The sequence below is a fragment of the Aquila chrysaetos genome, chromosome 1 (genome assembly GCF_900496995.4).
Source record: "Aquila chrysaetos chrysaetos chromosome 1, bAquChr1.4, whole genome shotgun sequence".
Lineage (NCBI taxonomy): Eukaryota > Metazoa > Chordata > Aves > Accipitriformes > Accipitridae > Aquila > Aquila chrysaetos.
In genome coordinates, this window is record NC_044004.1 from 12,148,536 (window position 1) to 12,169,273 (window position 20,738).

The 20,738-nt window shown below is 40.0% G+C and overlaps 1 protein-coding gene across 2 annotated transcripts in view; it reads left to right on the forward strand.

Annotated features, from left to right (window-relative positions):
* AFAP1 (actin filament associated protein 1) overlaps positions 1-20,738 on the forward strand; it is a 120,947-nt gene that overhangs the window by 85,764 nt on the left and 14,445 nt on the right. For both annotated transcript variants that reach the window (XM_030019947.1, XM_030019955.1), the window contains exons 7-12: positions 5,842-5,934; positions 7,465-7,549; positions 10,871-11,020; positions 14,332-14,543; positions 16,030-16,175; positions 19,752-19,869. In XM_030019947.1, coding sequence (XP_029875807.1) covers positions 5,842-5,934; positions 7,465-7,549; positions 10,871-11,020; positions 14,332-14,543; positions 16,030-16,175; positions 19,752-19,869 — 804 coding nt within the window. The remainder of the gene's footprint in view (positions 1-5,841; positions 5,935-7,464; positions 7,550-10,870; positions 11,021-14,331; positions 14,544-16,029; positions 16,176-19,751; positions 19,870-20,738) is intronic.

The window sequence follows — 20,738 nt, forward strand, 5'->3', positions numbered from 1 at the left end:
TTTGCCCTGCAGAGAGAAGAAAATCAAGGCTGTGACTGTATCCAGTCATCCAAAGACCCTGCAACACTCCTCGTAGGGCTGTTAATCTGGTTGTCCTACCCAGTTTCCATCTCTGATAACTGCATGTTGTCTCTTTTAAAATTCTTTGAAAACATCTTTTTATTTCACTGCCCTGAGCTTAGCAAGGGGAGTCAAGTAACTTCTGGGCTCTGGTCTTAATGTTTTACTGAAGTTTTACTGAAGAATAAACTACTGACGGAGCTCTCCTTTGACCAGTTGAAATCAGCACAAAACTGAGCTTGTAACTGTAAATATTGTGTGGCTGGTTTTACTTTCTATGGGAATTTCCAGCTAGAGATCTCAAAACACTTCAAACATTACTTTCTTGGCTTAATTAATGTTCCCCAAAGAGGTTGTTATCTCCATTTTGTAGCTGAGTAGAGTCAAGTGCTGAATGACCGTGCCTTAAAACTGACTGTAAAAAGCGTGTTTGGGGATGCATACCCAGTACAAGTCATTTCCATATAGCATTTGTTAGTTTATAAGTAACTTCAGCAATATACTGTGTCCCAAGGTATTTGGGCTGGGTTCTTTCTCCACTACACATCAGCAGCGGCAGTGAAGGCTTTGCAAACCAAATTAAACCTCCCGGGACTTACATCCCTCTTGTCTCAAAAGAGACGGGTTTAGATGCCTCGGTTCAAATCACAGCAAGGTCGGTATGTTTGCATAAGAGCTATTTAGGGCCTAACCTGCAGACGTGACGGACTGGGCTGTACAGGAGAGCTGTGACCAGCCTGCCGGACTGCTGCCAGTGTGCTTCGACACAGCCAGAGGACCCCAGCTTGGCTCTGAACCGGAGGGTGCGTGTGACCAGCACCACGGGAAACAATACCTTACTTAAAACAACAGATGCATATGTAAATTTAAAAAACAAACAAACAACACCCACCCCACCCCCCAATGAATACAGAACCACAAACATCCTATTTGCTTGTTTTCCAAGGGATATGTTTTCGTTAGATTCCTGGCTAAAATCACAAATACAAGCTGTAGCAGATCTCAGAGCAGAACCCAGGAGGGCTGAGGTGCCCTGCTTTCACCACTAGGTAGTATTCCTCCTCTCTCCTGCTCACAGCTTTGGATGGAAAATTATTTAAATCATACCTAGCTCAGATTTACAGCCCAAAGCGTGGTCTGCATCTCTGCGCTGCCTGGGCTGGGGATGCAGCTCCCCTTGCACAGAGTACCTCTGCCCTCGCAGCAGCAATGCCTCCAGCCACCCTCCCCAGTGCCTCCTTCCCCGGGCTCTGCCCGATCCAGTGGCTATATATAGCAATAGACTTCATGGTAATAACACAAGAGAAATGATACAGGGGTTTTGTTGGTTGAATATGTCAGAAAAGTATTTCTAAGGGGATATACAGGCAGTAAAGATAGGCTTGCTGGCTGCTAGTCTGGTAGAATGTCATCCCCACTTTGCTCAGACAAACGGCAATAAGGCAGAAAGATGAATCTTTTCAGGCTAGGGGATGCTTGAGAATGATGTTTTCCAGTACAGAAGGTAAAGGTGGTTTCTTTTTGAGACTTAAAGCATAGGCTATGATGTGAATAATTTCTGCTTTTCCTCTAATTTATCTAGGTAAACTCCTTGAGGCATGTCTTCTCTGCAAAATGCTAAGAGAGTTTTGGTGCTCTCTTAAGGAGGAGGAGATTGACACTAACGTATGTAGTGTGTAAGGGTCCAAAAGAGAGAGAAAATGAGAATTTAGTCATGCCAAAATGATGAAGAGTCCCAGAAAGCAGTACTCCTCCAGCACTGAAAAAGGAGTGTTTCAGGAATGAGAAATTCTGAGTTACGCCTGGAGCCAAACCTTTTTCCCTCTGCTGTGTTGTGCATAAGCAGATTTCAGCTTTACCATATTCCTGTCTTCAGAGTTAAGCAGCAGAGACAGAGCAGAGACAGCCCGTCCCATTTCTAGCAATTCCTGTGTTTCTGTCCCACGTGGATAGATGGGGACAAGGGGGTGGGTCGGCCGGATGGATTTCTAGCCTGGTTACATCTGGAAGTGAAGCAAATGTGCAGTCAGGCTGTCAGCTTTCTCCCTAATCGCTTTTGAACTCGATCATATTAAAAGTGTGAGCTTCTACTGTGAGTTTCATGAAAACACGAGACGAGAGGAGATGCTGTAATCACATCCCTGTGGTGAGCACAGCCTGTAGCCTGAACTCATCCCACGGTATCCACCAGGAGAGTGGTCTGCAAGCTCCTCAAACGCAGGATGACTTTCAGTCTTACTCCGTATCAGGTCCCAAAGAGATCGACCACAAGGAACCATCTACAAATTTAGTTCCTTTACTCGGAATTTGTTGGGTTTCTGTATGGCAGGGTCTGGCTGGCAAGCAGCTGGCTTTCTGGTTTTACTGCATAGCCTGTGCTTTTTATCTGAAGCCTGACTCTTTGAAGGTAGCTGGAGAAATCTAATTTGATTTTTTTCTGACTTTGCATGTAGAAAGAATAAATGTAGGGCAAGTATTTTGCTTCCAGTCCTGGTGTGTCATTTAAAATAAGATACAAGAATTACAGAAATTTGTAGGTGAGTGCAGGTATGAACGTTTTATAGTCAATGTTAGTGCTTGTGTAGTGAGATAGTTTTAGAGAGAAATATTCCAGAAACACCATGTGGCAGAAATTCCACTGACTTCACCCGTCATTGTCAATGGCTCAGGGCAGGGAATCTTTCCAGCTTTCTACCTGCAAATATTTCCCCTCTATTCCTCATGTCATCGCACTCAATGTGATACACTGGTGTATATCCTGATTCAGCTGGGGATTCAAGACCTTTCTATAACATAAAGAATAATGATATAGTTCAGGCTGCACAAGCTTTTTCCATGTCTGCATTTGAAAGAGGCAGTTCTGAAGTCTGCTAATTGTAACATTTTAGTGGTAATTGTATTTAAAATTCTTGTGATGGAATAACAGAAGATTATTTTAAATGTATTTAGTTTTGAGGCTATCCAAAGAAATGAAAAGTCTTCAGTTTTCTCATTACAGTTGCTCATGCATTTTAAATATTTGAATACATAGTCTGTTTATGATCTCAGTTTGATTTTCCTAGCAGATCACCCTGTGTGTGTGTGTATGTAATGTACAAAGGCATTTGTGGTGAGAAAAAGAGAATGATTTCCCTTTTCTAATGTGTGAGAATACTTAAACTATTAATGGAGTATGTGCCATTACAAAGTATTCTCAGTACTGGCTTCCAGATTATGCCATTTTATTAAAAATAACACATTTGGGGATTCCTTTTATTTCCTTTCTGGTTTTGGAGCCATTGAGATACATTTACTCATATTTTCACACATTTCATTGCAATGGATAAAAGTTTGCTGACCTCCTTTCCCCATTCTCACTCACAACTATTTTTTAATGAAAATAGTGAACTTTTGTTTTCATATGACTCCAGGAGATGGAACATAGAAAAAATTGACAAGAACTCTGAGTCTTGTGATTGAAATTATGCAAGTTGGCAACGCTGGTGGAATGTTTTATCCTTAAAATTTTGCGTTAAAGCTATAAGCATGAGAAAACCACATTTATAATGGCAGCTGTCTGCAAACATAATTATAGAGAGTGCATCCAGGCAACCATTATACATTAAAGGCATTTCATCCTGGTGAGCTGTAGAAGTACGAGTTTTATGCTGTGCATCGAACACAATTATATTGCACATAGAAGGTGATGAGCAAGTCTTTGCCAGTGAACCCCCTGAACCCAAATGAAGTGTTGGATCCTTGAATATGCATTTACTTTAGATCTTGCCACGAACTTCCATTTGATAGTGTGTCATTTTTTAAATCAAAATTTAATTACAACCCAATTAAACACTTTAACTTCTCCTTAAATATGTGAGGTATGATAAGAACCGGATTTACTTGAGTGCATGACTTTGCACATACTCTTCAGTTAGAGCGGCCAAATCATTTCCCTCTGTTCTGTCTGTAACTCCCATTACTATCTGCCTTTGCCAAAATTAACTAACTGTGTGGTGTGAGCAGATGCTGAAAACATGAGCCATTGAATCAGGGTCATGCAGGAGACAGAAATGAATGTTCCCAGAAACTGTACGGTCACATTTCTCTAGGAAGAAAACAGCAGTGTATTTACACCATACTGAGGACCAGCAGTTGAAAATAAACCAACACACATTAAAAAAATGGGAATTTAGGGCTACGTTTAACTCTGAGGTGCAAATGCTCTGCAACAGATATGTCTAAATTTTCTGTTATAAAGGACACCAAGTGCCATGAAATAATGTGCTTATGTTTCTGGGACAAGACACAGGGAAGTTCAGACAGTCAAGAAAGGATGCTGAAGTGTTTTAAGATACTAGCTCAGAAATAAAAGTGTAGGTTCATTTCCCTGCTCTGCTTAGATTTTTTTTATGTGACATTGAGTGAGCGATTTCATCTTTCTTTTGTTCCTGAGTTCTCTGTCTGTAAAATGGGGCTGGTGCTCTTTATGGCATATAATGCCTGTAATTTATGATGTGCTTATGAGTTGTAGCAATAGGGTCTTTGTAAGCCCATAAACATTTGATTTGTTTAGCTTCACCCTTAAAGGGAATTTCAATGCTGTGAAAGGACTGTCTGGTGCCATCTTTAGCTCTTTAATACTTTCCACATCAAAGTTGTTCAGTTCGAAACTAAAAAGATGGTGTTTGTTGTTTTGCTTTTCCTTTCCTTGAAAGAAACCTGGATTTTGACAGTTAGCTAATTGCTGTTTTCCCTGGAACTAGGAGTTCTCAGGCCAGATCCTCCTCTCTGCCAGCCAGGCTTGCTGTAAACAGTGTAAAGGGAGGAGCTGGATATGTAAACACGTACATGTACATGTAAAGCGGAAAGCTTGGATGTCTAGCGGTAATGCTTCCAGCAAAGTAGGATGCCTTTCTTTCTTAGCTCACTTGGCTCTGCAGTCCTTGCATGGCTGTAATCAGCGGCGTCGAGCTCAGCACCCCCTTGGCGTGAGTCTGGATGGAGAGCTGGGACCTGTTCTCATCAGCACAAGCAATTTCAGATTGATAATAGGCTGGTGGTAACCTCACAACAGATTAAAAAACTTAATTATGCCCATGGGGAACCATCAAATGTCTTCACTCATAATTTATTTTTACATTTATATCATTTCAGGGTTTTAAGTTCTTCAAATTCTATTAAAATCTCAGTGAATTCCAGGTTCCGGATTTTTCTTTAACTTTCTAAAAGCAAACAATGCCATTCCCATTTCCTACAAACACATTTACAATTACTTTGACCTATACCTTTATGTCAATGTGCAAGTATAATACAAAAATGCCAGGTAATACCACTGTGCAGTATTAACTCTTAAGTCGATCAGCATTTCATTAGTTCTCCAATAGCAAAAAAAGAGCAGCTGGGTAGTGTATTATGCAAAACTCTTGTCCTTTGACTTGCGGGACCTTGGATTTAATCCCACTTTTTCATCATCGTAATGAAAATAATTTGGTGGTGTCAGCTCTGTTCATATTGCTAAACTAGCACATGGAAATCAGCAGTGCTGTTGGTTTCTTTACTCAGGAGAGCCTTGGAGCTTAGCTTGTCTAGAAGCTGAAACCTTCCACCTCTAGACATGATGTCTCCTCCAGGTTGTACTTAGGGAGGCAGCGTGGAGAAGTTGGTGTAGTGGCAGCCTGCCTGACACCTGCCAGCCTAGTAAATTTCTATGTGATTCTCCTTCCCATCTCTCTTCACATTTATATATTTTTTCTCTGATTTGTATTTTATTCATAATTAATAAGTTTTGCCTTGTCTCCTAAGGTTATAAAAGATGTGTGCAGCAACTGTACGGGAGCTGTAGACTCTGATGGGCCATTGTCTAGTTCTCCAGTACACAAGACAGAGCTGGAAAAGGTAAAGTTATCAAAATGAGGAATGCAAAATTCTTTATGGTTGCTTATTAAAGAGGCACCACTAGACACTGGATGTAGATACTTGCTGACTTATGCTACTATTTGAGGCTACTAGTCCCTGTGTTGTTTTTGCTTGTCGGGGTATGTGCACACACCCTACAGAGTTAAGACTTCTGCCACGTCTGCTCGTTTGGTCATGAGCAACCAGCAGACTGGCTCATATCCATTAGCAGCTTCTCTTTAGCCATTTAGAAGGGTGCAGACTAAGCGGGTCTGATACGTGCGCTGTGATGCAGAGACGCTTTCCGTCAAGTGCAAAGAGCAAGCAGAGATGTGAGTCTCAGGGAAGAACAGCTGAACGTTATACAAAAGTTTTAAGGCAAAGTCTTTTATTTTGGGGCATTTAGTTTTTGAAGGGTTCCCTGGGCATGCTGTGGTCACCGTTTTGGCAGGCCCTTTCAAGCATTCGTGTCTCAGTACAGAAGCTTGGCTATTCACATGTGGTTGTCTCTGCTGCCTTGACTCAGCAGGGTATGAGAGCAAGAACGAGGAAAGAGAGCAGCTGGGCATTGAATGCTCAGTACATTACCAGCACCAATTTAAGCCCCTGCTCCGTTAAGGCATCCATGTGAGCAGACCCCTTTGCAGGCCCTGCTTAAAAGTCCCACTGACAAAAGTTTTGTCACCAAATTCCTGATGGCAAGTTCTACAGTAGTGGCTTTGCACGTGGGAAACGAACAGCAAAGCATGTTCCATGGCAGCTCAGACCTCCTGATTTCACAAGGCAAAAGCTGTTGTGTTTGCACCCTTGCAGACACCTGCACAGTATTAACAAAATAAAATGTCATAGAACAGTAGTTTTCTAAAACGCATGCCATAGGAAAGTGTAGCAAAACTTCTCATTCATTTCTTTTTGTGATAATCTGTAGATCATCTTCATGGCTGCACCACTCATGAGTAATGTGGTTACCAAAACTGTGCTGTCATAAGCTCTATACTGCTTCATCCCATACCTATCTATCTCCTACACAACCATTACAGAATAATCAGTGCTAAAAATATATTTCAAAAGCCTCTTTTTTGCACATATTGAAAGTATTGAAGCACCTTATAGGAATGCACTGTTTTCTGATAAGTTGTAATTGTAAATGCATATATGAAGCATTATTTACAGAAATAATTTAAAAATTATTCTTATCTGATCCCTGTAATTGTTCATTGCTTAGCAGATTTAATAAACAGCAACATTTAGAGTCTAGAAATTCATTAAAAATATATTGCGTAATAAGAGATATTGAATTATTATTTCACTGTTTTGACTACACTTTCAAATACAGACCTATTTTGTGGTTTCTGTACTTTTCTAAAGCCTCTAAACCCGGATTTTTTACTGTCTTCTACTTGTCTTCCAAGTGGATGAGAGCTTGAAATGTGTTTTATTCCATAGTAAGCATACTTTTAAATTGACTCATGACAGTTCATTTGGCGAAGGTGCCAACATTGTGTGTCAACTAATCTCTTTGCCCTGCAGAAGTTGTCATTTGAGAGGCCAAGCTCAGATGGGGAGGGTGCTGTGGAAAATGGCATAACGACCGTGTGCAATGGGAAAGAACAAGGTACGTCTCGGATCCAGAGATGCTTGTGTAAATAATATGTGCATATAGGGAGTGATAGGTAGTGAAATACCTGGCCTTTGTCTTTTAAAAATAGGTAGTAAAGTTTTTGAATATTTTTATTAGGATTCAATTTAACTTGAAAGCTGATTATGTGAAGAGTAAATCCTTAAAATTTTGCAGTAACAGAAGGCATTTGATGTTATTGTGCAGGTGAAATCAATATGATTAGCATAAGGAAACAGAATATAGAAATTTTGACTTGGCCTTTTGTGTGTTCAAAAGTACAGCTTTTCAGAGCTTGGGCGATCACTATAGGCAACTAAGAGTTGCTTTTAGTAACCATAACTGTATAGTGGCAACATAAATACTGGGTGTATAGTTTCTAAGCGAAAAAAGCTATCATTGAATGCTAGAAGGAAAGAATCATGTGTATTTTATATATATATGTGTGTATACATGCATATGTATGTATACACATATATACACAGTTTATATATATGTGTGTATGAACAGATATATATATATAAACTCTTATGTATGATTATTTATATTAACATACTAAAATGTATGTAATCATGTAATATCAGTGGGTTTGTAAGTATATATGTATATTATTTTACATATGCTACTTTGGAGCCATGCATGTTTTGTAGTCCTTATAATCTAACAAAGGCAAATCCCAAACCCAGAAGGAATTTTGTTTGATCGTTTGATCGTTTAGATAAGACATTTTTCTGCAGCTGTCAAGATGAAGGGTAATGTGAGCTGCAGTGAGCACAATGTCAATACTGGCCTTGGTGCCAGCGCTGTCTCGCCTTTTGACTCATTTCCTTTATCTTCTCCTTGGGTTGTTTTCCAATATTTCCTGACTGTACAGATCTCTGACATACCCAACAGTATGGAACAACGTCAGGTTTTGTGGTTTCTTAAAGGTTGTGGTTCATGGTTAGATTTCACCCTATAAAATCTTCTATTAAGCTTTCAAAAAGCACGGTACTGTTTTAGTCTCAGAAACCTGCTGAGAAAAATCTGTGACCCAAAAGCTGTGTTGTCCATGATGTCCAAAAGTGCCTGATGGCTCAGGTGCCCCACGGGAGGCATGCTGATGGAGCATGCGTTGCTGGAAAACCAGCCCGGCTTAAATGTCTCAAGGAGACTAATTAAAAATACCAGTTGCTTTTGAAAATTGTGACCTTCAATATGTAGTAATAAAAATAATAGGCATTGATGACTGCAAGGATATTAAAATACCCCATGAATCATTTTAAAGGGTTCTGGATGAAGTGACACTATTTGTTAAGAAATGGATAGGAAACGCTTAAGGGAGCACATGGGAAGGGAGACTCCGGAGAGCGGTCATCTCCAGCCATCACCCACTGGCCAGCCTCTACTCTGCTCTTAACCAGCTGCTCATTTTGCTGTGGGGAAGGAAATGAGAAGAAAAAGCTTTTGTGAAAAAAGTCAGTGGCAGTCAGGCAATCGGTGTATTCTTTGGACTCGAAAAGATTAAGTCATGAAGGCCTTATTTCTGCTGCCTCTCGGTTCTGCAGGAGAATAAAACAGCAGTGTGAAGGGAAGCTAGGACAGAAAAACAAAAGGAACCCACTGAAATGGGCTTATTCCACTGTCTGTTCGTGCTCATGAGAATGATTCCTTTGGACTTCTGTCTCAGAGAGATGAGTTTTTCTCAGTCTCTGGCTTTCTTCAATGCTTTCCATCTCCTTGCCACTCGACAGCCCCGGTCGGTCATGAGCTGCCCCTGGGTGGGATGGAAAGCTGTCTGCAGGCAGGGGCTGCCTTCAGGTCCTCCCTCGGGCAGGGGCTGGCATGAGCAGACGGGGCGGGTGGCCTTCCTCCCTTGAACACGAGAGCTCGTTGCATGTTTAGAGAGCACCAGATAAGTTGTGAACACCCTTCCCTTAGGAAGAGAGAATTAGACATTTGCTTGCCACTTGCATGTCGCTGTATTGGGGTTTGCTGGTGAACAGCTACCCACACCCGAAAAGCTGCCCTTCCCCCTCAGCACCGCATGCAGCAGGTGACAGATTTGTACAGTCTTGGCTACAGATACAATTTCTAAATAATGTTCCGTGATTCCCAACAATTAAGCTAAATATGATAAATTATCCCATTGTGAGTCCCTAACTGCTTCTCTATTTTCCGTGCATTTGTCTTCCCGGTTCATCAATTCATATAGCCATTGCTCATATGAACATTTTGTCCTTTTTTTCCTCAGTTTACACAAGTCCATAACCACTAAATGTTCCCTGTTGCAAAGGGAATTGATATGTCGGGGATAAAGTTACAGCAGCTCAATCAGTAACTGTCCTAAATGTATTTTTCGTCAAAATCATGTATCAGGGCAAGTTGATAGATATTTTTCCTGCCCTGTCAGTTAGCAGAGAGACTTCCGCTCTATTGATGGAATTCAAATTAGACCACTGAATGCAATTTCTGAAAGTTTATTTCAGTTGTTCTGTTTTGCAAATAAAAGGTCTTTTTTTCTGATCCTGTTTAATCTTAGAAAGTTTTTTTTAATTCGTTAGGATTTTAGTCAGGTAGGCACTTTTAAAAATTACATCCATAGTCCTTGTCATATTACATTCAGCAGCTCAGTGCACAGAGCCGTAATATTACTAGTATCATATTAAGTTAATGGAGGCATAGACTGGATGTTAGCAAAATACCTCTTTTCAGCAGAGCTTTTTCTTTCCACGCCCTCATGATCACAAAAAGTGCCAACTCCTAACCACTGAATGCTTATACTGCTCCCACTAATTTCATTGTTAGTAGTTAATTTATAAGCCTTGTCTTTCTAAAAGGTCCATTGTGATAAGATACCTTAACCTAATTGTATGTGGCAGGTGCATTTTGCTAGGCAAGCATATTCTGTTTTTGTTGTGTACTTAATTGTTGAAGTATTTTGAGCTAAATGTTTAGGAACAACGAAGGATCATCTGACTGGATTTTTATTCTTGTGTATATGAGCTAAATTTACGCAGGTACCTAGTCATACTGATAAATTAGATGATGACTGCTGTGGAAAGAGACTTTCAGCTTGATTAGATTAAATTAAATTACAAGCTTGATTTTTGTTTTTCTTATCCTTCTGAATGCCGTGATTTTTATAGCACAGAGGTTATTTATAGGTATCTGCATTAGAGAGGGCATATAATGTTTATCTCATTGCAGTCTGCAACTTTTGTACAAATGTTCATCTTGCATAGGATTGTTTGTCTGAACTACTATTCTTATTCAGGTTCTCTCTATTCATTGGTTAATTCAAACACACTAAAATACACACTTTTGCTGTCTTAATAGTGAAGAGGAAAAAAAGTTCAAAATCAGAAGCCAAGGGCACCGTGACTAAAGTAACAGGGAAAAAAATAACGAAGATCATTGGTTTAGGAAAGAAAAAGCCGTCAACAGATGAACAGACCTCATCAGCTGAAGAAGATGTTCCAACGTGTGGTAAGTGATTTTTTTACATACACATTGCAACTAAAACTTTATAAAATTCTAATTCCTCTAAAATTGCTTTTACTGCTGGAATTCTTCCCCCAACATGAGAAGGATGCACTCAGACTGAAAAAGGAGTAATCAGGAGCTCATCATTTGGAAAGAGACTAGAAGAACTTGACTTTTTAAATGAAATGGTAGCACAGGCTCAGAAGGAATATCATTGCTCTTTGCAAAGGTGAGGGAGAAGAGAAGCGGGGACAAAAAGCAGAAAGAAACAAGACCTGTTTTCAAACAAATTAATATAAAAGGAGTATAGGCTGAACTATGAAATAAATTTAGGCTAGGAATTAGAAGAAGGTTCTTGGGAAGGGATCAAGTCTTTTATGATGGATAATGGTGAGGTTTTGTGGGATAGCAATCAAGACAGCAGTAGACTGGCCTCAGCCAAAGTGTTTTGAGTTTAATTGTGGGTTCCTAAAGTGGTACATATTGGGCAAAACTTGAATGAAGTAACAAATTTCTAGTAAGCTATTTTTTCCTAATGTTGATCACTCCATATGACAGCTGTAGTGCTTGGCAGCACAAAGGAAATATAGAAAAAGGCATGGAGAAAATGCTTAACTTTTGTATCTTAGCTGTTACTGTTTGCTCACAATTTAGGACTTTGTGCAATGCACTTAGCTGATGTCCTCACAGCTCTGGTATTTTCAAACAATGCGCTGTATTTACATTCTCCTGTTTGCCTTTTGGTGCTCCAGTATTAAGTAACACTTCCATACGCGAATAAGGTTGAATCCACCCTTCTCCCAATCCCTTCCAAAAAAACCCAGAAATTCCATAGAAAGCAAGCTGTGAAGCAGTTGCGCCGGATTCTGAATTTGGATTTGCCTTTTCCCCTTAAATTGACTAGGAATGCTTTGGGAAACCCAGAAATCTGTGATTAGGCAGCAGTTGGCAGAACTCGTCGGTGCATGAAGTGCGGTACATGCTTGCTCAATGTGAAAGAAGCAGAGCCATGGACCACCAGCGAGAACTTCATAGATCACAGGTGGCTCTCAAGCCACACTTTGGGAATCATTCACATAAGCAATCTTTGATTAAATAAGTGTGTGTGTATATATCTATATATCAGCTAAGTACAGATGTGATTTATCAACCAAAAGAGCAGCTGGAAAAAAGCTCTGTCTAGCCAGATGCAATGTCCGAAGCATCTGGCTTCCATAAAAACTCAAACTTCCGGGGTCTCATACTCCATTGATTATTCTGTATTATGTGAGACTTTAACCACAGCTGTACAATCTAATTCCTAGCATTTCTGTCATTATTTCGGATATGGACATAAATATAGTCATTACTATTGCTGCATTTGGCTCTACTCAACACCACTTGCAGATTTTATAGGAAAATATGTAAGTGTCTAGGCTTTGGTCATTTCAGGAAGTCTTTGCAGAAGTTTCTCACCACCAGAAATTTGGCTCAGTTCAATGCCCTCTGGGAGGCTGCTCCATAGTTGAAGGCTTTTACACTTGAGAAGGCTCTGCCTCCCATGAACAAAGGGGAAAGCCCAGTGGGGCTGCAGGGGACACCCAGCTAGAGTGGAAACTAAAACCCACCTGCACTTGGAGTCACGGCAAAGCTCTTCCCTACAGCATCACTGGTCTTTGACCACCTGGGCTAAGCTGAAGTGCTAATGCCCCAACTGGGAACACACTCAAGACATTTTGGTCATGTCAACTGTTGAAGGTTTAAGTAGGGATATGTGGGAGGAAAAGCATGGGATCCTGCTTAGTTCAACTGAAGGAGGCTGGTTTGGAAGAGCTTTTCGGAGAGGTGCATTGGGAGCAGAGGGGAAAAACAAGTACTGTCTGAAAAAAAGGACTCTCACTCCAAAACAAGCCAGCTGGCTTGCATGTGAAGGGATTTTCCATTTCTAGGGATTATAGTATAAGGCACAGCTCTACGGGGTTTTGTTACAGGAGGAGGGAGAAGAGCTGGAGAGTGTGATCATCACGAGGAGCCAAAATCAGAGGATTGTGCACATCCTCCTTTTTTTATGGCACCTTCCAAGATGTGTGCAATTCTGATGTGCTATATCCTGTTGGATCAAGCTTTGACATTGGAACCATAATTTTGGAAGGGAAATCCAGAAAAATTAATGATAAGTCATAGTTTTAATGAAAACCAAAGAGATAGCTATCCAACAGGATTAAATGAGAATCAGACCTGAGATAGAAGACAATTTTTTTACATAAATTCTGGCCTGTGCAAGATACCATTTGTTTCCCTCCTCATAGCCTGTTTGGAAGCAGCAACATGCTGAATTCATGTACTGTTTGTAATGTAGAAGCAAAAGATACTTTTTTTTTTTCCCATTCCCAAACTAAATAAGGCAGAAAAAATTGGGCATTGGCTTGATTTTAAGGTTTGAGTTTGGAATAATTGTTGCTATGGGACAGAGAAGGAAAAATACAAAATACTGCCCATTTAATGATATTATATGCCTAGACACCATATCCGATACAGAGCATGATAAGAAAAGCGGGGGGTTTTTTAAAAGGCAATTTGTTAATGAAATTTTGATTTTTTGTAAGAGTACTGTATTATCCCTGGAAAAAAAATACCTTTGTTTAAACTTTTGTCTTCAAGTTTAGCTAAATTTCATATACATTTACTTCTTGAATTTTAAACCAATATTAATTTTATTTTTATTGGCATCAGTAGCAATCTTTTAAATTCTGCTTTAAAAGTGTTGCAAACCAAACGTGCATTCTTCTTTCTAAATGAAATCAGAACATATAACATCAATCCTTAGTAGGTCTTTAAAACACTGATTTTGGATGTTACAGAAGGTAGCTCATCACCTAATTATATAATATGAGCTGTGATTTTCCCAGAAAATTTTGGTCAGCCACATTTATCAAAGCCATTATGCATGGACAAGGTGGGTCTTTTGTGTGAGCACATCAGCTGTGTACATACCTTTTTATTACTGTCCCTCTCCCATTCTTACTAAAGTCTTGGGGATCTGTGTGCTTCTGCTTATCCAGCTGCTGCAGTGACTAACACAGAACAGCCATTTGCACATGAGCAGGATCACATCTTTATATGCTTTTTTCTAGGTTATTGGCACAGTGAAAGTTTTCATTAAAAGAAGTGGGGCAGGGTCATTTACTTGTCTTCCTAAAATCCATCTGGACTTTCTATTGTAAGAGGAATAAGTTGTTTAAGTGCTAGCATTACATTGAAAAGTAAGTTTCTTTTTTTTTTTTCTTTTCAAAAAAAGTCAGGAGTAAGATATCTCATGTTTCATTTTATTGCAGGATATCTCAACGTGCTCTCAAATAACCGTTGGCGTGAGCGCTGGTGCAGAGTGAAAGATAATAAACTCATTTTCCACAAGGACAGGACAGATCTGAAGACGCATATTGTTTCTATCCCTCTCCGTGGCTGCGAAGTCATCCTGGGACTGGATTCGAAGCATCCCCTGACCTTCCGCCTGCTCCGAAACGGGCAGGAGGTCGCTGTGCTCGAGGTGTGGTGGTTGCTAATGGTTATGACTTGTAGGAACACCCACAAGCTAAATTAGAGAAGCACTTTCATACAACCTGGCCATTCAAAAAAAAATCTTTGGAATAATATTATTGCAGAGCTGGATAATAAATACTGGAAGGAGAAAAGAAATATTAAGTGTTGTAGGCAAAGAGAGAACTGAGATTTAATGCAGTTCAGAAATCTTCTCAGTAAGATGCTTTTCTCTACACTGACCTTCCCTTGACCTGCTACTAAAATATCCCTGCTCCTTCTCTAGGCACACTTTTACATCAGGGAGATAATTACTTTGGGTAAATAACTTAGTAATAATTAAAGAATGGATCACTGTTGATGGGAACTCTAGAGCTCTTAACTCTCATTTGCCTGCTACTTATGTGAACTCCTTTTGCTCAGGCTGCGTCAATATTAAGGTAATTCTGCAGTAAGAAAATACCACGTGCCAGCAACCTGGTGAGCCTCTTGACACACCACACATGTACACGCTGGCACACTGCTCACGCTACGAAGGTCATACCTTCATCAGTGTTAGGTGGGTCAGAATTTTTTGAGGGGCTTTATTCATTGTATTTTGGAAGCTGAAATGAGAAGACACTTAAAGCCAAGTATAATGAAGGTATAGGAGGAGGCAACCTTTTGCTTTCAGTGGCAGGACAGACACTTTGACCACTTTGGGTTTCTGGCTGCAGGTCACATTAGTCTCCTGTCCTTGCAACCAGGCCTGGTATATGTGAGCAGTTCAGAGAAGTTGAAAAACTAGAAAGCAGCTCAAGGAACTGTGAAAGGCAATGAAATATTTTAAAAGAACAAGAAATTTAGAAACTGCACAGTTTCCTTCCCCACCCCTTTTTTTCCATTCTTTATTTTGCTACTGTTTAACTACAATTGGTGACTTGAAGCAAAATATGAAAAACTTATAATTATTTTAATAGTATTCATGTTTGTACTTGTGCCATTAGGAAAATGAATGCCATCATCTGCACAAATGTAGAGGAATTTTTCAAAATACAACATTAAAATTTCTTCTACTATTTCATTTCCCTCCCCCCGCCTCATTTCTACTTAGCACTAACATTTTCGTCTCAGGAGTCATGCTAACTAAAATCCCCCGGCCTAGGATAGGGAAATAATTCTGTTATAGCTTTCAATTTTCTGAAGTCTAAAATAAGCATGACTTGAATCTAAATCCACTAGCCTTAAATGATTATTTTTTCTTCTTTTTTGGAGATTGCCCACTTTGTATTACATCATAACTGATGAGCACATAGCTTACTTACAATGCACTCCTTCTAGTAAAGCGGATTTAATAAGAAATCCTGGGGTTTTTAGGAGTTCAGCAGAGAGAAACCAGAGCCTCTCATACAATGTGGTAGCAATTTGTCAGCCAAGAAGAATGCACCGTTTTGCAGTAATGCTCAGCTCAGTGGCAGAGTAAAGACCTGACCTATGTTCTTGCCCTCTCCTCACAGGCATCCTCCTCCGAAGACATGGGCAGATGGATAGGAATTTTGCTGGCAGAAACGGGGTCTTCAACAGACCCCGGAGCTCTGCACTATGACTACATTGACGTGGAAATGACAGCAAGTGTCATCCAGGCTGCAAAACAGACCTTCTGGTGAGAGGCGTTCAGCTACCCGGTGTTTCCAGTACTCTGAGAATTTATATCCGTATGTTAACTCTGGTGCCAAGACAGCTTATCAAAATCCACCTCCCCCTTTGCCAGATATTGAACTCCTGAAGTGCTTCAGCATAGCAGCATGTTAGATGTGTTTATCATTATCGTGTTGGCATCCTGCTAAGTTCTGTAAAAGATGCAGACACTATCCAACTTTACTCAAATCTTTACTCATTTTTTCAGTAAGTCTCCATATCAAATGCTATATTTTAATCTTTTATTTTGCCTGAAGACTTAGAACTATCCCTGGAAAAGGACAAATATGCTGAAATATGCAGCTCTGTAGTTCACGTTTATCTATTGGCTGTATTTGCTGTCCATATCGCCAATATGTACAGCATATATTGGCTGATAATGCTGTACACTAAGAATGTATAGCAAATTTAAGTCTTGGATAGTCACATTCTCAGTGTTTCCTTCTCAAGTTCTTTATGATTAATTAAAAACTTCACCAAGCTCACACCAGTCCAATTAATTTCTGGGTTTTAATTTAGGAGGTGGAAATTGGGAAGGTGTCTAGGGCGCAGCACAGAAACTCTGTTTAAATTGCAAATCACTACAGTGAATTCCCCATTACTGATCCTATGCTAAGAAAAGTAATGCATACTTAGCATATATAGTGATTTACATGTTCAAATCAGTTTAGGCATTAAAACAGTCTTTGGTGGGAAAAGACTGTAATTTTTCCTTGAGTAGATGAGGTGGTTTAGAAACGGGAGTGAAGGAACAGTTGGGACAGGCAGGATGCCCTGCACAGACGTTCCCCGTGGTTTCCTGTGGTCAGAAAGTGGGTGGCCTGAGAAGACAGCTGGCAAAGGCGTCATACCTCATCTTGCTGCAAAATGAGACTCCCCACACAAATTTGGAATTTGTGTGACTTAATACATTAGAGAATCACACCCCATCTGCCCATCATAACTTTAAACAGACTGAAAATGCAAAAAAAAAAAAAGGCAAAAGCTTCAGAGTTTTCCAAAAGAAGATTCTCCTGCCATTAGCGAGGTGTTAAGAGGGCTTTAACAAGGGAAAATGTGCAGCTTCATTCAGGATCTGGTTTGAATGACTTCTGATAGAAATCAAAGTGAGTCAGTGTTACCACAAGCCCAGTTTTGTGAAAACCTGATAATTTTGATAGAATCAAAATGCACTTAGCTTACAGACTTATGTTAATATTTGTTTTGAAGTTAATAGGGCTCAGAAATTTATCCTGTGTTGACATGTATTTTTGCTTCAGTCAGCATCTAGCAATAACCACATTTAAGAAAGAAATAGAATGAAAACCTTTTCCCTCTGAATACTGCATGGCTTTCCTTTTCTGAACAAATGTGATATTAATTGGAGCCAAGTGAAAAAACATATGCAACTAGACCACATGTTAGAAAGGAATGTCAAACAACTTGCAAAATAGCAGAATTCCCCTATTAAGAATTAGTTAAAATTCATTGGGTGTCTTTGAAAGACTGTAAGAGCTTGTTGATAAGCAACTCGAGTAGTTGTCTGCTGATTTTCAACTACTCCTAGAAAATGAGGAGAAATTACAGTCATACTTACGTGTTAATAAAGTACTATTGTTGCCCTTTCTAGAATGAATATCAGTGTTCCAAATTAACTGCAGTTATCATTAAAGCTTTGATTATCGCACAGTCCCTTCAGGATTATTGGTTATTTGTTTCCTGAGACTGATGCTTTGCAGAACGATCGGCTCTTCATTAACAGTCCAATCAATTTTCTTCATCTAACTCATTAGGCATCTAGGAAAGGCTGAAGAAAAAATGCTTCCAAGCAGGTTTTCTCCATTTCCTTCCTCATCTAGCAGTTTCAGAATACAGTTAACTTACATGGATGCATCTGTAAACAGGATTTATAAGGCTTAGTGAAATAATGCTTATGAAGTGTTTGCAGACACTTAGATAAATCTTAGCTTCCTTTGGTGGTAGAAATAGTTACTACAGGTGCATCAGTTGTCACTGATGAATATCCTAGTTTTCAGACGTGGTTGTTATGCATCACTCTCATTGGAGCTACTTAAATAGAAAGAAATACAAGAACGACTCCAAATGCAGTCCTTCAGACTAACTAGAAACACTTGAGTAATGCTCTTCATTAAGAGGAACAGTAAACAAATGCAGTCCTTTAATAATGGCTAATAAAGTATGAGATACGATAAAGTTAAAAACATTTTTATCATGGAATTTATCTTGGGCTTTTTGTTATTTGTTTGTTTGAAGTAAGAAAAGCTTCTGTCTAATGATTATTCCACCCTCGCACTGCCCTGAAAGGTTCACACCGAACTGGGCAGGTTCGTCTCTCCTGTGAGCCCGTGTCTCCTGCGGCTCAGGTGAGGCACAGTTGGATGAGGTCTGTCTCTCTCTGAATGAGAAATTCAATGGACTCCATGTTATTCCAAAGCCAAAAGAAAGCAACTGTTGAAACCACAGCATTCTTGAGCTCCGGCCAGTGCTACAGAAGACCCTCTCTGCTTTAGTACAGCTTTATCATATTTTATGAATGTCAGCACAGAGTCTGAATAGTTCCATTGTTTGGGATGGAAAGCTTTGTTTTCCTATTCACGTACACCTGAAGCTGTAGGAATTATTTGGGATCTCACTCTATACCTCATTCAATTTCAGTGGTTGCTATGAAGGAAAACTTGCACTTGGGCATGATTCTGCCACTTCCTGCATTGTTAGATCTTTGCAAGCCTGTTGTAGTCTATGATATCTTGCATGTGTTCTGCAGAACTCCAGAAAAACAAGTTACAATGTTGATTTTGGGGAGGCGGGGGGCGGGGGGGAAGAAATTATATATATATATATATATATATATACACACACACACACCCCTTTTGAAGTTTCCAGAGGACTCGGATCCATCATGTGACACAGAGCAAGAATGAGCATGTAGAGTATTTGCATGCACAATTACCCAGACAGAGTTAGGAAGCGTAGTGCCATTGTGCATGCTCTACCCAGACGAAAGTTCTGATATGGAAAAGAAAAATTCCCAGATTTCGAGGAAGTAATTATTCAGCAAATTTTGATAGATAACTTAGATTTCAGCGAAGTTCCACCTTTTCTTTCACTTTTTGCTGGATTTGATTCTTGTTTCTCCCAATTCCTAAGTTTGCATACCCCCTGAGCATGCATGCACCCAGAAACACCTGCTTCTTCCCAATGCAGACAACAAGGGAACTTTTATGGGACACTGGCAAGCTGGTTTATAACACAGATCAGCAGGTTCCCATGTAAACATGCCACTGAGCAGTTACAGCTGTTGCCCTCCTGCCTTTCACACGGGCCTATCCCCAGTGTAAGAATGGAATACAGGAACATATGTTGTCATATTGGCTGCTAGCAGCAACATGTGAGTAGCAAAAGAAGAAAAACTGTCCTGCAGAAAGTGAGAAGCTATATGCTTCCAGGCTACATAATCAGACACAAGGAACATACCACTGAATCATCATTTAGACTTAGGTTCGAGCACTGATTTTTATTATTTTTATTTTGCTTTATTCAGTTTCATGAACAGGCGAGTTATATCTACAAATCCGTATCGGGGAAGCACTGCCAATGGCTACGCCTGTCCGAGTGGAATGGCACTTCATTACGATGATGTTCCCTGCATAAATGGATCGGTAAGAGTTGAATTTGCACAGAACAAATGGTTTGCATGTGTCGAATGCATGGACATCTGAAAATTATATTACCTAAAAAGTCCCACTGGGCAGTTTCAAAATGAACTCTCTTTTTTTGATTGGGGGTTGCAAACTTCTCTCACACCTTCAGAGTATTAGGGGTGTGGGACATACTGTTTACATTAACCTGCATGTGAGCCAACGTGCATTTAGAAAGCAGTTGCCTGTTGACGATTTGTTGCCAAGTCCTTGAATATAATACTCACTTGAGGGGGTATTTTTTAGATCACACCAGGCCTGGCAAAACTGAGGACTCAGTTACACCACTTTGTGGTGTCTGTTGAAAAAAAAAAAAAACAAAACCCAAACACTTCTCAGTCCACGGGCCTGCATTCCTCATGACAGCAGGTATTGCTCATCCCAAAGGAGAACCACAGTGGTCACTTCCACCTTCATAAATGGCAGAGATGATCGTAGGCAGATGTGTAATAGGTTTTAACACATAGTGGATGTTAACCCATAGCAATATGTGGTCCTCCAGAAGATTTACAGGGGAGCTACAGCCCGTGTCAGCTCTTAATTTGGGCTGCTTCATAAAGGCCCCCACTAAGGCCAAACGCAAGAGAAATTCAGAGTTTCGAAGTGTGAAGTGGACTGCAAATTCAGTCCTCCATCGTGTCTTACTAATGTCAGAAAGATGGCAGAAAGCCCCTCCTGGGAGCACCACGCGACCACATATGTGGTGAGTAGTGGGTATGTGTAGTTCTTGGATATACTCGTGCCTTTGTATGAGTAGCGTACTGCCACAGCCAGGATGGATTAAGGAAGGATATTTGGCAATGAGGTTGGTTTCTTTTAAGATTAATTGA